Raw genomic sequence first — 16,986 nt, 5'->3', positions numbered from 1 at the left:
TTTATCATGTTCTCTCACAAAGTTGTGAGGAGGTGGACATGCCAGGATGCACATGGAGGTCAGAGGACAATTTCATCCTCTGGAGTCCGTTTCCTCCTTCCACCTGTCTCCGGGTTCTGGGGAGTGAACTCAGGTGGTCAGGCCTGCTCAGCAAGGACTTTATCTCTGCTCTGTGTTCTTACATGAACCAACTTGCCAACTCCATAAGAAGCAAAGAATGAATGAACATTTTCAGTGCTCTCTCTCTCTCTCTCTTTTTCTGCTGTGGATTTGTATTATGAATAGTATTGGAATACATACATTTAAAATAAAATCCAAGGGACACTTATCTAACTGAAACAATAAAGATTAGAATTACTCACCTCTCATATGCATTCTTGTCAGGCCTCATGGATCTATTAGAAGCAGGCAAAATGGAAGCCATGCTCTGCAGTGGGCAGATAGCAGGAAAAAGCAATATTAGGACCTGCTGTTAAATTATAGAGCTAATCACAGTGATGCAGCTTCAAGTCAGAATACACCTACCCTTCAAACTTAGGTTTCTCTCCAAAATTTTCTCTAAAATCTTCCCTGAGTATTTTGAACTCCTCTGACAATGTCAAAATACTGTCCCTGGATGGCTTTTTATATTCATCCCAGCTTTTAGGGAATCATTCCCCAAGAAGATAGGCTCCCTCGGAAGGTGTGGTATCCTTTCTCTTTGACCAGGTTGGTTAGCTTGTTAACTTTGATCACAGCACCTGTCCAGGGCATGTGACCTTGGTCCCAAAGTAAGGTAAGTGTGACTCCCAGGCTTATTTGCTTTGAGACAACTGTGCATGAACACAAGCTGGCTTTCAGATCCTATGCTAACCTCATCAAAAATGTGCCCAGTACTTGCGAGAACTTTCAGTTCTCAAATGTTTCGTTTTCCCATCCTGCCCCACTACTTGTCAATTTGTTTTTTGTTCCTTGTGATTACTAGTTAGGAGACCATCCAAAGTCAGGACCTCAGAAAGGTTCCTTTGTCTGAACTTTGCCCATCTGAGCTCACACAGAAGGTCTGATGATTAAACAAAGCTGGTTTCCTGAGGCCTCTCTATTTAACTAAATACTAGGTTGACTGTACCATCTACTAACCCATGTCTCTGGGTGTCAGTGAAGGTAGAATAGAGTTATAGCTTAATAGTTTCAGAAGACATGGTATTTTTATAAAAGGAAATCTGTTAATTGGTAGCCTGTGGGGTTGTGCGGGGCTGCTATTCTAGCACTTAGGAGTCGGGACAGGAGAGTTGCTGGAAGTTGAGGGCAGCCTAGTTTACAGAGTTCTACAACATATATGGGAATAAAGCAATCCCTGCCTCAGAAATAAAGAAGGAAGGAAGGAAAGAAGGTAGGAAAAAAGGAAGGGGGAGGGAAGTATGGTGGAAGGAGGGAGGGAAGAAATGAGGGAGAAAAATTATGGATTCTCTGTGTTTTCCAGTGTATTTCATTCTGGAGTGAGGAAATCTGCTTCATCATGATCCTTTCTTTCCTGGTTCATGTCCACTGACATCCCACATGAAGATGAGCTTTGAGAACATTAGCATCATTAAGCAAATCTGAAGTTAAAATATTCTCAAGTGCTAAAAAAGAAGCGGGTGTATGGTGGCACTTCCTGACGTGTGTGGATTTCTGTTTAAGAATGTGCATTACAGCCAAGGAGAAAATACTCTGGTTCTTAACTTCGGGTGTAGGTCCCCCCACTTTCTGCTGAAAACCATGGATTTGGCTTCGTTTGGTTCGCTGTAGATAGCTAGCAACGTTTTCAGAATGGGAAGGCAAATGCATGCTGGGAAATAACCAAGGTAGCCTAAACCATGACACTTGTCCATCTGGCATTTATAATTTTACCTAAATTATCCAAAAACCATTATGAAAGTTGCCTTAGAAAAGGTAATGATAGGTACAAGGCAAAATTACTCCGGGCATGAGTGTTAGCTTCAAACTTGGGACCTTGACTCATGCCTGGAGCTTATAATTATGTGAACCCCTCAAGGCTCTTGACCCTGCAAGCTGGTCTACCTGCTTCCCTTTGCCAACAGTCACTGAAAACATTGACATCGACTGTTACCAGGCTATTAATTGGTTGTATATATGCCATATCTCTCCGTTTATCTTTAGAACATAAAGAAGAAGACCACCAAATTGCATCTGGCATTTATGACTGCTCATGACAGGTTGAAAGTGCTAGCTAATTAGTTATTATGTAATTAATTATCTCAGCGAGCAAATTTGGGTAATTAACATGTCTGTCTCCAATGCAGATTCTGTCAACCAATGATCCTGGTCACTAACAATGTCAGAGAGGACAAGCTAAAGTCTGTGTACCCCATATAACAACTTTTCCCTGCCTTGGGCATTAAGACCGGTATTCACCATGTAAGGGATGTTTAGAATAGAGTTGGAGGATCTAAACGCCAAGATCAGGTGATATCTTGTGAGGAATCTGAAATCATTCTCTCCTGATTTCTCTCTTCTAAAAACTAATTCAAACTCTTACAGTGAGCTGTTACCTGAAGCCCTAACAGGAATTGGGGGAAAGTTTTGTTTCGGGAGAGCATGCCAAAGGTCAGCTCTGGCCCAGCCCCCTGGGTGTTTGCAAACATGGGCTGTGTTCCAGAAAAGCTTTATGACTTCTTACAGCACAGATCAGGAAGGCCCTGCCTTAACTCCACCAGAGTCCCGCTCTGCAGTGTTGGAGCTGCAGTGAGACGAGTCTTCCAGCCTTCCTCCAGTGCCAGCCCCTGAGGATCCTGCACCCAAGACTGTTTTCTCCTTGGCTTAGTTCTGCCTTCAAACGACTGATGTTCATCTTGATGACTTTTGTTTGGTCTCTTCTCTATGGCTGCAGTTTCTACTGAGTCCAGGAGCTAAAGACACGTGGAGTTAAAATCCTGCCTACCTACCTCCTACAGCGGTGTTCTGTTGCTCTGAAGAGCAGTTTGCTTTTCAAGCTCAATGTTAGTTTAATGTTAGTACTAAATGGTTTTTACTTCTAAGTATTTGCAACAAAACAACTCTAATGACCTTTATTTTTTTTTTCTTTCAGCACGCTGGTATTTTAGAAGTCAAATGTCAAAACACTTTCAATATTCACTCCTGATAACAGTCACCTTAACTCTTTTAGTTAATATATTTTATCTGCACTGAGACACAATCCTCAGGATGCTTCTCTTCAAGGTACCTGGCCTGGTTATGCAGGCCGATGGTGGCCTTCAGCAAGCTATCTCTGTTCTAGGAACAACGTCCCTGACAGGCATGCATGCACTGGTACCCATGCCCCTCGTGATAGTGAAATACTACCCCCCAGTCCTGTTTTCCTTCTTCGGGATGAGTGGTTAAGGGCAGGCATGGGGCAACAATGAGAACGTCCCCTTTCAAACCAGATTCCCCTACTGGCCTGTTACTAGCCTACAGGAACTCTAAAAAAACACCTTAGTCTATCCACTCTGTTGCTGCACAGTTTATTTACAGTTTTGCCTTCATTCAGTATTATCAACTGAGCATATACCATGCCCAAGAAGTCTAGGAAGTGCTGCAGGTAAAGGCACAAGTAAGACAGTTCTTACTTCTCTTATTTCTTTGGACTAATATGTTATCTATGGAGAAGACCCAAGTTTCTACCTTCCTCAAGTTTGTCAAAGCACATGTGGCAACTGTATTGACAGTGACTCTTGGCTCAAAAGGTCAGCCTTCCTGATCTTTTGGTCTTCCTTTCCTAACCCATGCCCAGTTCTCTCCTTTTTATTGTAGATTCATTGCAGTGAAATGTTAGACATTATTTTTCTTTAGAAACTCCAGAAGCCCTATTAGTAGTGCTACATGGTTTTCATGGCCAAATATTTGCAACAGAACGGCACTAGTGGCCTCTTTTGAAAATCAAATTTCAAAAATTGAGTGCCCAAACAAGGTTTCACTGACTGTAATGCACTTGCAATAGTCACACTTAATGAATAGCACCTAACTCCTTTGATAATGCATTTTATTGGTGCTATGTGCAAAACCTCCCAAAGATGCCTTCTTTTCTATTACTCAGTTAGACTTTCTCACCATTTCTCACCCTTCTGGGAGTCAGGGCAGGGAGCAGTGGCTATAAACTTCCTGCTCACTTTCTTTAAGAGAAGTCCAAATCATATCTGGCTTCCCTCTGCCTACTAATCCTCTTCAAGTTGACCCAATGAAGTGATGTGTGTATGAAGGAATTTCCTTGGTTTTAGCCATCAGGAAGAAGGCTCTTTTACCATTCTTTGGTTCTTTTGTCAGATGGCAAGTCAACATTGTCTGCAGGGTTTTTATTGAGGACTCTGGGGTTCCTTGCATGTAGTTTATGGGTTCTGAGAGACAGTTAGGGTGGCTAGCCTTAATGCAATGGCTTTCAACCTTCCTAATGCTACAGCCCTTTAATACAGTTCCTCATGTTGTGGTGACCGCAACCATAAAATTATTTTCATTGCTACTTCATAACTGCAATTTTGTTACTGTTATGAATTATATTGTAAACATCTGATATGCAGGATATCTGAAATTTGACCCATGTGAAAGGGTCACGTAGGCTTAGACTTTTAAAAAAAATACTTTTAACAAGGGTTCTCAAATACTTTCACTCCACTTCTAGTCCAAATGCAAGGAAGAAAAGATGGTAAATAGAACAAGGGGATGTGGACATGTTTAGAAGTAGTTCTTTTGGGCAATTCCAATCTCCATTAATCAGGATACCAACAGTCCAGTTCAGTAGTATTACAATACCAAACACAAATCAGCAGTGGTGGCATAATACAGCAGAAACCACCAGGCGTCCACCGAAATGACAGGAGTTAGCAGCAATGACCAGGACCAACCAGGATGCCAGGAGTCTGTCATGTTCTCAAGACCAATGAAGGGTATGCAAGTGCTCTGTCACTGTCTGTTAAGTTCTATTTATACTCTCTCCAAACATCACATGCCCTCTCACAGGTCTTGCCTCAGCAGAACAGCACATGAGTCTGTATCACATGACACAACCAGAAACTTCCACTTTGGGTATTTTGCCACCTAAAGGGTCACAACCCAGGGGTTGAGAATCACTGCCTTAATGGACAGTGGTGTGTTTCCTGAATGGGCTAAACATGGCTGAGCTCAGTAGAGAGCTCCTTGCATTCCAGAGCCAGGTGGAAGGAGCCCGCCAATGACTCTTTTCAAGCACAACACAGAAACTCTTTGAAACCACAAGCCCATACAAATCTTTGTCCCATTAGTTATTTTGGCCAGGCATTGTGATCACCGTGACACAAAGGAAACAAATAGAGAAATTTTGGGCTGTCAAAGGAGTTGCATTGTGAATAATTCTGACTATGTGATTCTTTAGAACTTAGGTGCCCAGGCTAAGGTATGCCAACTTGGACATGCATTGCTCCGTCTCCCTAGAAGTTCATCCCTTGGAATGAAACAGGAAGTCTTGTGCTTCTCCTGTTTGCTCTCTTTCAAATTAGGAGGTGAGGTCCCTTTTGACTCCCCCACCCCCGACTCCACCCGCATGGGTCAATTTCCTCCATCGCTCTGAGTTCTTTCTAGTTTCTAGTTAGCAGTCTCCAGAGACTAAGTGGAGACAGGCTATGAAGACTGCAAGAAGCAAGGCTATATAGAGCCATTCAAGCCTATTGGAGCTCACATGACATTGTCACACTCCCAGGATGATAGACAGGGAAGCTATAGGATGTAACGTTTTCCTTTTTAGGTCTTGGTCTTGCATTGGTGCAACCTTCCCTTGCAATGTTCCTGTTCCTTCATTTTAGAATAAGAATGTTTACTCCGTGGCATTCTATATTAGAAAAACACACCTCCTCATTTTCTACTTTACACAGGCTCACAGACGTAGAGTTGGCCTTGAGCCCTAGATGAAAACTTGAACTTTGACATTTAAACAGCCTTGAAACTCTTAGGTTTGGGGTAGGGCTCCTAAAGCTGTGTTTAAATGCTTTTTATCTTATGGGATGACCACGAGCCTTTGAAAGCTAGGGAAGGGATATTCCGTTTTGAATCCAAAATGTGCTTTTCAGGCTCATGTTTCAAATGGTCAGTCTCCAACTGGTGCCGCTTTCTGTAGGACATGGCGATGGGAACGTTCAGTAGGGGAGGCCTAGCTGGGAGAAGCAGGTCACTGGGATGGAACTTCGTAGATTATGTAGTTATGTAGCCTGACCACCCCACCCCCTTTCCAGATGTGCTTTGTGCTTCATGTGCTAATTCTGAGCCACCTTTGCAATACGCTCTCACCGTCATGAATGGAGCTGGTGTCGTTGCTTTTCCTAGCATGATTCATGGAAACAGCAGAATAAATACTTCTTTTCTTGAGTTGTTTATATCAGATATTGCGGTCAGAGTGATGAAAATACGGTCAACTACACTTGGAGCTGAGAAGTGAGAGGAAAAGCTTGTTCTTCCGGCGGCATCCAAATGAAGAGTGTTATTTACACCCTGGGTTTTCTTACTAGGAATATGATACAGAGTGTGGCCAAACTTCTATCTTGTGCTCAGGGCTGGAGAGATGGCTCAGCAGATAAGAACACTTGTTGCTTTCGAAGAAGACCCAGATTCAATACCCAGTCTCCACATGGTAGTTCAAGACTTGTAATTCCAGGTCCAGAGGATCTGACACAGGTGGCCTCTGTGGACACAACCCCACACACATTCAGGCAAACACTCATGCACAGAATATAAAGATAAATATATATTTTTAAGATTCCTATTCTCTAATGGATGACTTGAATGCAAACACAGTACCACAGGGAGTCAACAGACAACTCAAAACTCAATGACACTATAGCCCTATATGGCATGGTCAACAGAGTTCTTTAAGACTGAAAATGCTAGGCTTCTGAATAAGTTGGGTTTTCATTTTTAGAATTGCTATGTTTCTCACTAAGCACAGGATATCAGACTGGAGTAAAAAAAAAAAAAAAAAAAAAAAAAAAAAAAAAAAAAAAAAAAAAACAGAAGAAAAAGGAAAGAAAAGAAAAGAAAAATGAAAAAGTTAATCTTCCCAAAACAAGCATGGTATTTTAAATCAATAGCAGTAGGGAATCAAATTGAAAGCTTTTCACTAAGCTCAAAATAACTGCTTTCAAAAATAATAACCACATTCAATCTAGAATGGAAATCTGAAGGACGAGGGAGAGGAGATGAAATAGTCAGAAGAATGTGTGACATCGGTGCCTGCATCAGATCCCGCTCCCCCCTTCGGGCTGAACAGGGCTAGGCAGTTTCTGTGCCACACCACACTTATGCCAGTGAAATGACTGTTATTATTTCCCCAGCTTTCAGTTAGGAAGCTAAAGCTCAGAGTAAGGAACGAGGTGATGGAGATCAGCGTTCCGATAATAATGCAAACTCACAGAAGCCCCACCCACTTAACCAGGAACACCTTGTACACAGTACAGCCCGACAAGGACAAGAGTCCAAGGACACCACAACAGACAGGAATTTGCTCGGGGTCTTCAAGGTAAAATAGGATCTGAATTTTGGGTTAATCTCTTCAACCTTTTACCCTGAGAGTTATAAGAATTAATTTCACTCCTTTACAGAAAAAGAAGCCATGGCTGGGCTAAAATGGATATGTGTTCTGTAGGCACCGAGGAGAAAACCACCCCCACTGAAAGGAAGGCCTGTTTGGAGAGCTGACTTGAAAAATCAGCTTACTGGCCAGGTTTTAACTCGACCTTCAAGTTAAAATTTAAGCACCTGATGTTTAGGTCACGTCAAAAGCACCACTTCCCTAAGATGTTGTCAAAAGCCGGCCTGGTTCAGCACACCACCTGCGGCTTGTGCTGTTCTCCTCGGCAGGACACAGAGGTGAGTTAGAGACACAGAGCCGGAGGTTGTTTCTATGACCTCCTCACCAGCTTGCTGGCTGTCCTCACCTTTCCAGTGACCTGAGCCTGTGTTTGTTTTTCAATGATGCATACAGGAACATTCAGTGTCCTGGGCAGTCAGCCTTGGGGTGGGAAGGAACCTGTAAGCCAGTTAACCACAGTCATCGAAGAGAGGGGGCCAATTTTCTTTTTTCTTTTTTTCTTTTTTTTTTATTCAATATATTTTTTATTTACATTTCAAATGATTTCCCCTTTTCTGGTTCCCCACTCCCCGAAAGTCCCATAAGCCCTCTTCCCTCCCCCTATTCCCCCATAGTAACCTCAAACACACAATTTAGATTTGTGTTGTTACTGCTCAGCACAACTAACGCCACGGGGTTATGACATTCCAAAGCCAATTGATCCTAATTTGGCTTTGAGAATAACGTGTTTTATGGCGTTCTCCCCACTAGTGACTCCAAGTGGTGGCTAAACATTAATTCTTTCCTAAGGAGGTAGAGCCCTTTGTTACACAACCATGGCTGGGTTTCTGTTTCTGTCAGTGGTTTGTCTGGTTATATCCTGATTTTCACTGATATCTACATTTTAGCACTTCGTCTTGGTTTGCTTTTTATTTTTTGTCCCTTCAGTCATTACTGGTGTTCCTATGTGTGCACCCTACATTGAAAATGTCCAGTTATAAAATATCTAAAACAAAAGGAGATAGATACTTCATAGGTATCTATTGAAAGGAGGGATTTTGTTGGCGACCATATGAGATGGGATTGAAAATTACTTTTTAGTATTTACTTATAATTTCACAAGGAGATTTAAGATTTCTGTGTAGATATTATGTATTAACTATAACATCTCATAAAACATTACAGGTGCTAATATATATATTGAGTGTCTTTTATCCCAAAGTCCAGGTAAGAGAAGTGTTTCAAAATTAGAATTTCTTTCAGATTTTAAAGTCTTTATGTATGAATAATGAGATATTCATAGGTATAGGACCCAAGCACAAACACAAAGTTGATTGATGTTTCATATACACCTAGCCTGAAAGTACCTGTATTCAACATTTTAAGTAATTTATACATGGACCAAAACATGATCCACCAGAAGTTAGATATATATCCTATCATCTATGGCCTGACATGTCCATGATCAAAAAGTTACAGACTTTGGAGCACCTCAGACTTCACATCTTTAAGCTAGAGATGCTGTGTGTGTGTGTGTGTGTGTGTGTGTGTGTGTGTGTGTGTGTGTGCGTGTGCGTGTATGTGCGTGTGTGTGTGTGTGTGTGTGTGTGTGTATGCAAGTGTGTATGAGTGTGAATGTGTATATACCTATGTTCTACAATTTGCTCTTTTGTGCTGCATTAAGGTTTTCCTGCAAACATCCATATTTACACATAAATACATGTATACATATTTGCATGTTTACATGAGTTTCACTAGTACACATGGTCATAAGCTGATATGTAAACAGTTTGAATTAGATATTATGACACTACCCTACATAATGATTTGCCAAGATCCATTTCTGCCAATCATGCGTGATTTTCTAGTTTTCCATATTCTTGCCACTAAATCTGGTATTGTAAGCCACATAATTGTCTTGCCAACGTGGCTGTTGTATTGGATATATTCTATAGTTCCTTAACTATTACTAAGGTTAATTTTTTTTTAAGATTTATTTACTTATTTTATGTATGTGCATACACTGTCACTCTCTTCAGACATACCAGAAGAGGGCATCAGATTCTACTACAGATGGTTGTGAGCCACCATGTGGTTGCTGGGAATTGAGCTCAGGACCTCTGGACGAGCAGTCAGTGCTCTTAACCACTGAGCCATCTCTCCAGCCCAGGGTTAAATATTTTTATGAATGTCTGGTATGTAGTTAAGTTCCTTCTTTGTGATTTACCCACATGTCGTCTGTGTGTCTTTTGACTTTTCATCTTTGACCTACTCACTAGTAATTCTTTGTGTATGTTGCACACTAATCTTTTGTTGGGTGTGTATTTTGTTCTGTACTTTCAAGCATTTTCTGTCAATATTTTTTAGGAATTTATCCAATGAGCAATGTACAGGCTGGGTTTTCAAATACTACCTTTGGGCTGGGTGTGGTGGCACACACATTTAGTCCTAGTACTCAGGAGGCAGAGGCCTATGAATTGAGGCCACCCTAATCTCCTCAGTGAATACCAGGACGGCAAAGACTAGACTACATAGTAAGACCCTGTGCATAATAACAAAAAATTCCATCTTTCATCTGCATGTAATACATTCAAAAATACTATGATGCTGGTTGTAATGTCAGAAACTTTAATCCTAACACATGAGAAGCTAGGGCATAAAAAGTCACTGGTTCAAGGCCAGCTGTGGCTATGGCTGTTTGTCTGTCTGTCTGTCTACAGAAAGGAGTGGATTTAGGGTAAGTTTGGAAAACAGTAAATGCATAAGATACAGAAAGGAGGAGTTTTTAAAAAGGAGAAACAAAGCTAAATTGATAAAGGGAAAAGAAGGGAAGTAGAGAATTAGGAAGTAGAGGGGAGATTTTACAATACTGAAAAAGTTCAAAAACAGAATTTGTAAATGTCAGGAGTAAAACAAACATGTAAATTTTTTAAAGCCAGTAAGATAAGATGATAATACTATTAAACTTATCAGAGGCAAAGACAAAACACAGGATAGAAAAACAAAAATAATGAAGCAAAGGAAAAGAAAACATGTTACCAGAAACATGTAAGGAAGTGTGTAAACACATTAGATGAACATACGAATGTGAACAATAAAATCACAAAAACTGTAAAATCCCTGCTAAATATGTAGGGGAGGAAATGAAGTACCAGAGCAGTTGCTCTGTGTCCTTAGGAGGTGGAGGCCACAGCGATGCTCATGGAGTCAGGGCTCAGCAGGACCTGGGGAGCCTTGTCTTTCCTTTGGTTTTGGTTGAGGAGGACTGTGTCTGCGCCTGCCATGCCTGTCATCCCAGCTGGAGTTTCCCCCTTCGTGTTGTCTGGAGCCTCATCTGGCCGAGTTAGCTTGGCCATCTGTGTCTGGACAGACTCTCCCCACCTCCGATACTGTCCAGGCCATTCTGGATGGGATGGCCAATGCTTAGCTGATGGGGTGTCTCCTGGTGTGTTGGGGATGTGGGCAGCCTGAGTATCACTAAGAGCAGCACAGCAAGAGGACCTACCTTCATACCATCCAGACCTCATGAGTATTAACACCCAACTAAGGCGATACCAACACAGGTATCCCTACAACATCAGAGTCTTTGGACAGATAGACTAAAAATATTGATCTACCTCCTGGCCTCAGAGTTATCGAACTCCAGGTTTATTCTCAACTTAGGAGAGCAATTCTCAAACCTCAAGAGCAGAGGTTCATCTCATCACGTGCTTCCCAGCCTGATCCAGCCTCCGGTCACCCTTGAGCCTATCACTATCCACCCCTCCCCCCCACTCCACCCCTCACCCCCACCCCACCCCTGGCTCTCTACATCGCCTCTCCAAGTCTTCCCTCACTCGGGGGATACAGCAGGACAAGGCTTTCTGGCTTATAGATCACCGAGCCTCTGTGGTTGGTTGCTCAATTTTTACAACAGATTCTCTCCTAACTATGGAGCCCAGGGCAGGTTCTCAGGTGACAGTAGATATCGACTAAGTCACTTCGGCCTGTCCTGTTAGTGCCTTATCTAGTGTATTCTATTTGCCTCTTTGCTACAAGCTGAGGACATTACCTGGACTATCCACCTTCACTCATTTTCTAGTTGTAACTAACCTAGCTGTGCCAAATCGAAGCCACACTCTTGATGATTATTCCAGTTAATTATGCAGTGTCCTACAGAGCCCTCTCCTCATAAACAGCTGTCCTGTCCTGCCCTTTCTGATTATGTCACCAATTTAATCAAGAAAATGGGGAAAAATAAGACAGTGCCAGGTGTTCCTGCCCTTGCACTTTGAATTAGTCAGCACTCCACCACAATGTCAAAATACCCATGAGAAACGGCTTAAGGGAAAATATTTATTTTGGCTCCACACTGTGGAGGTTTTCATTCAGAGTCACATGGCCGATGCTCTGGAGATGTAGGAGGCTCACGTGGTGGGAATCCCGCAGGACAAAACCATTCACCTTGTGGCAGCAGGGAAGGGAAGAGAGAGGACGAACTGGTGTCCCCACCACACATACTTGAAGAACACTTCCTGTTCCAGTCTCCCTGTTGTTCCTGCTACCTCCCGACAGAGCCAGAGGAGAGTGACCAAACCTTGAATCCATGAGAGTCAAGGACCGCTGCACACCAAAGCTATAATACTGAGTTTGACTCTGGTTTAGGTTGGTTTTGAAACAGGGCCTTGTTATGTCTCTCCAGCTAGAGTTTATTATGTAGATCAAGTTGGCTTAGTACCCACAGCTTTACCTTGTACTGATGGTGACCCTGGTAGCACTGGGAACCCCTTCTATGAAACCTTTACTGCCCTGATTTTGTAGATGTCCTAACCGGAGTCTTTTAGCCTAGTTTGACTGGTTGGATCAGAGGAAAACCCCACTGGGGTGGAGGCGGTTACTGTTAGTGGTTATAATCGCAGCAGCAGGTGCAGTCCGATGTGGAAGAAATCAGTGGGTCCGATGGTCTTACAGTCTGGGTTGTTGACCAGGTCCATGCATGGGTTAGTGAAGTAGTGCATGGAGTGATAAAATATTCCTGCTCCCTTTGATTCTTGGCCTATCACCAGTCTCACTGTGACATGGTTTCTAGTGCCCCATCTGACTGGAAGTCCCGCTGTCTATCATTTTAAACATAGATAATCCCTAACTTGTCTCACACTATTTAATTACCTTATTCTTGCTTGTGCTCATTTTTCTCTTGTGGCTTCCCCCTCTCCACTGGGCATTGCTTCCTGGTTTTAGCTGTAATGTTTGTGTGAATCTCTTCTTCTTCCTTCATGGGGATCTAGGACACAGTGGCTTGTGACGTGTGCCTAGACACTGACTTGTCGTTTGCTTTCGCCAAAGGCTGAGGACCTCTCCCAGGCAGCACCTGTTTCTCACTGACATTATCTGAGAACTTTAACACAATGCAGTGCCATCAACTACCATTCTGTAGGCACACATGACTGACAATTGACTCTAGGGATTCCCTGCAAACCATTTTTTGATCAGTACTTGCCCACAAGTTTTCTTTACATCTCAAGACTCATGATTGGAATGTTTAAGCCACTCTAGCGATAATGTACACAATATCCAAGGATAGTATTTAGCTTAATAAAAGGCTTTCATGACCCTCCACCACCTCCTACCAGGAAAAAGCAAGTGTCTACATCCTGCAGCCCCCCCAGAAATAGAAAGTGAAGACTTAACTCAAGTCTGATCTCCTCTGGGTTAGGGTAACATCAGCTCATGCAATTGATTGGGCTTCATAGCCGATGGTGTCACTTGATGTTTTTTCAGTCCCTAAAGCAAACTTCCATGAAACTCTACTCTGCACACGCCTGTGTTTGTTAAAATGCTTGTCCAAGTGTCGGTGTGCCAAGCTGCTGTGTGTGTTCTGCTCGATAAGAAACAAAACAAAACACTGCAAAAGAATAGTTAGGCAACTTTTAAACTGATTTTGTGCTGGGGAGAAGAAACCCATACGGTATAAAGAATGTGATTCGGGATATAAGGTTTTCTTGAATGAAGCCTTGACTCTCATCAAGCATTGAACACTGGTGCTGTCTTTGTTGGCCACTAAAGAGTTGATGTGAGGAGGCTTTGGCTGTATGAACATCTTATTCCAAAACAAGCATCTCACACATTTCTGCTGTGTTGCGGGATTTAATTTACAGAATGCAACTATCTGTAGCTTTCCTGGTCACTCTTGAGCCCTGTCTGTACCCGTGCATAAAGTGATGGCCCTGGAAAGAAACTTCACGGCAGGACTCAGGTACAGCACTTTTTTTTTTCTTATAAGTTTTACTTGAAAATACTTTAAATCAAATGTCTTTAAGATACTGTTTTGAAATGGTATAAAATATGTTTTTGAGACAAATTGAGGCAAAACAACTAGAATTTTTGTGCAACTTTCCTCTCCTCTCCTTTTTTCTTCTTAAAAAAATACATACTTAAATTCCTTTATTTTCTTGTATAAAAACCCTTATGTAGTAGCCACAGTGGGGCCTGGGTCCTCTGAACAGAGACTCTGGCATGGGCTTTTACAAGATGGTCCCTGAATTCCTGATAAGCAAACTTGGTAAACACAGTCTCTTTCCAGAGGTTGGGGGGTCAGGTAGCTGTAGGTCTTGGAGATGGCATCAAAGGTGGCCTTGACAACGATGCCCAGGGTGGCAGTGCAGCCCCTGGCTGATGTGTAGCAGTCGTCTATACCGGCCATCATCAGGAGCTTCTTGGGCATAGGCGCAGAGACAATGCCAGTGCCTCTGGGGGCAGGGATGAGACTCACTAGCACAGAGCCACAGCGGCCTGTCCCCTTGCATGGAACAGTGTGGGGTTTGCGAATCTTGTCCCCTCCCACCCTATCCCACCCCCAGGAACAAGTCTTTCTGGATAGGGACAATGGAAATCTTGGCCAAGATGATGGCCCCTTGGATGGCAGTGGCAACCTCCTTGGAGCACTTAACACCAAGACCAATGTAACCGTTGTAGTCCCCCAAAGTGATGAAAGCCTTGAACCTGGTCCTCTGGCCAGTCTGAGTCTGCTTCTGCACTGGCATGATTTTCAGAACCTCATTCTTTAGGGATGCACCCAGGAAGAAGTCAATGATCTCAGACTCTGTCATGGGCAGGGAGAACAGGTAGATCTCCACGGACTTGATCTTCATGTCCTTAACCAGGCGGCCCAGCTTGGTGCCGGGTATCCACTCTTTGTCTTCAGCTTTACCTCCATGAGCCCCGCGGCCTCGACCACGGCCCCAGCCCCTACGACCGCTGGCAAATCATCTGCGGAAGCTGCCGCAGCCGCCTAATCCTGGTACCCGGGGTCCTCCAGGCCCTCCAGCTGCACCGGGGTGGGTCATCCACTATGTCGTGTTTTCCCCAAAGAAGAAGAAGCCCCTGTCCTCTCCTAAGAGTCTCTGTGGGCTGAGAAGGGGGCCAGTGGCACAAAGGCTAAAGATGCTCGTTCTAACCATCTACTTGTTTGCCTCTTTCTCTTCTTCATGCCCCCGCAGTCTGATGGATAAAACACAAGACGGCAGGCATTGTGGTGAAAGTCATGATTCTGTTTGAAGGCAGGAAAACCACTGCCAGGCTTTAGTCAGTCCTGATCCAGTTAAGCTAGCTAGGAAAGAGGACCATAGAGTCAATAAACTCAAAGTGTGTAGAGCGTCGAGACATAAAAACAGGCAGCCAATGCAGCAAATGATGCATTGTTCTTGAGTGTAATCTGTGTATGAATAAATGGAAAGTAATTGCCTTCAGAGAAAGACTACAATCCTGACTCCAGAAGCAGCAGGAAACAGCCAGCACAACTCTAATACACATGAGGGCTGTACCAGTTTACGATGATAGACAAACCTAGCTAAAGCAGTGTGGCCAACTGAGAAGGTAATCTTTTTAAGCCAGATGGACCAGCATTATTGTCCCACACTTAAATTTTTTTTCCTGTAAAGTGAAAATTATAATTACTACTCAGGAGAAAATATATCTTAAGTATAGAAACAAAACAAAGTCTATCAACTTTTACCTCAATGTCATTTATTACTTTTTATTAAGATTCATTGTTAATTGTGTGCATGTATGTCCACATGCACGCATGTGAGTGCAGATGCCCATGGAGTCTAGAAGATGGAGTAGGATCCCGGGCGCTGGAGTTGCAGCAGGCTGTGAGTCATCTGATGCAGGTGCTGCGAACTGAACTCAGTTCCTCTGGAAGAGCAGCAAGAGCCCTTCCATCTCTTCTAAGCCATTACTTCCATATATCATTTATTATCTCAGCACGGGCTTTTACCTAAAATTAAACATGCAAAATAAAAATAAAAACATGCAAATGAAGAAATGGGAACTTCTTTGTGGTACATTGAATCCAAGTCTCTTAAAGTGTCCTGCAAGAGTTTCCCTGGCTGCTGAGAGGTTAAAGAGACGTCTATAACATTGTACAGATCTCAGCCTTAGAGTCAGACATCAATCACAGAAGATTATAGCCCAGGACAACCTATGTGACTCTGTGACAATGGGGCCAGGTAGGCAGGAGAGAGGCTCTGAGGGCACATGAATCCAGATGCAGCTAACTTTCCATTCATCCACACTGGCCGTGCAAAGGAAGGATGACGGAGCGATGGAGAAGCCCATCTCCTTTAGACTCATTCAAACACATTCCACACTGTGCTATAAGACACAAAGTCTTTATGATGAAGCAGAAATAATGGCAGGTCAGGGAAAAACACTAGAAAGGGATTTTGAAATCTCTCTCTCCTAAAATGAATGTGTGGACATGTGAGGAACATAATTAAGTAAAGGGAGATGGGTTTATCGTGGGGTTTTTTTTTTTTTCTTTTGGAAAAGGATCTTGATAGTAGTCCCAAAGCAGGCTTTGGCATCCTCCTGACTCTGCCTCCCAGATGCTGTAATCACAGGAGTGTACTATTATATTCCAGTGGATTGTTATGATTTAATGATTTTTTTCATTTAGCTTGTTTTTCTAGTCTAGTGATCATCATAGTAGCTTCCTGTATGTGAGACTTTATTCCCTTAATAAACAACCCTATAATGTAGATATTTAAATATACAACAACTGACCCTCTAGGTCTCATGGGGGGTAGATGGTCCACAACATGACTCTTTGGTGCTCTACTTCACACCTGCTCAACGTCCTCTTCGCCAACAAGCATCCCTAGAATGTGAGTATCTAATGAAGTCATATGCAAGTAACTGCTACAGGGTTTTCCCCCTGAATAGATTTAATGTGACAGCAAAGAAAGAACATTGGATTGGCATCAGAATGCTAGGGTTCTGCCTCCAACCCCTTATTTAACTCACCCACATTTAACGTGGTATTCCATTATGAGGAAATCAGATTACTCTATGTAATCTATTTCCTTCTATTAAATGAAGATATTTCCTCTATTAAATGAATCTGGATAATTAATACTTCATTCAAGCCAAGAGACCTGAACATGTATTTTAAGTCC

General features: G+C 42.7%; 1 protein-coding gene and 1 pseudogene across 2 annotated transcripts in view; both read right to left on the bottom strand.

The window, feature by feature from the left end:
* Positions 1–427, bottom strand: part of Upp2 (uridine phosphorylase 2) — a 33,991-nt gene extending 33,564 nt beyond the window's left edge. Inside the window, exon 1 of one of the 2 annotated variants that reach the window (XM_052182508.1) lies at positions 363–427. In XM_052182508.1, coding sequence (XP_052038468.1) covers positions 363–424 — 62 coding nt within the window. In that variant the 5' untranslated portion in view covers positions 425–427. The remainder of the gene's footprint in view (positions 1–362) is intronic. The other variant, XM_052182507.1, reaches the window with a different exon arrangement.
* Positions 428–13,972: 13,545 nt separating this feature from the next.
* LOC127684756 (40S ribosomal protein S2-like) lies at positions 13,973–14,874 on the bottom strand (annotated as a pseudogene).
* Between the last annotated feature and the right edge of the window lie 2,112 nt (positions 14,875–16,986).

This window comes from Apodemus sylvaticus, chromosome 5, assembly GCF_947179515.1.
Source record: "Apodemus sylvaticus chromosome 5, mApoSyl1.1, whole genome shotgun sequence".
Classification (NCBI taxonomy): domain Eukaryota; kingdom Metazoa; phylum Chordata; class Mammalia; order Rodentia; family Muridae; genus Apodemus; species Apodemus sylvaticus.
The sequence above is the reverse complement of the archived record's forward strand: the minus strand, read 5'-3'. Positions and strand labels throughout refer to the sequence as shown.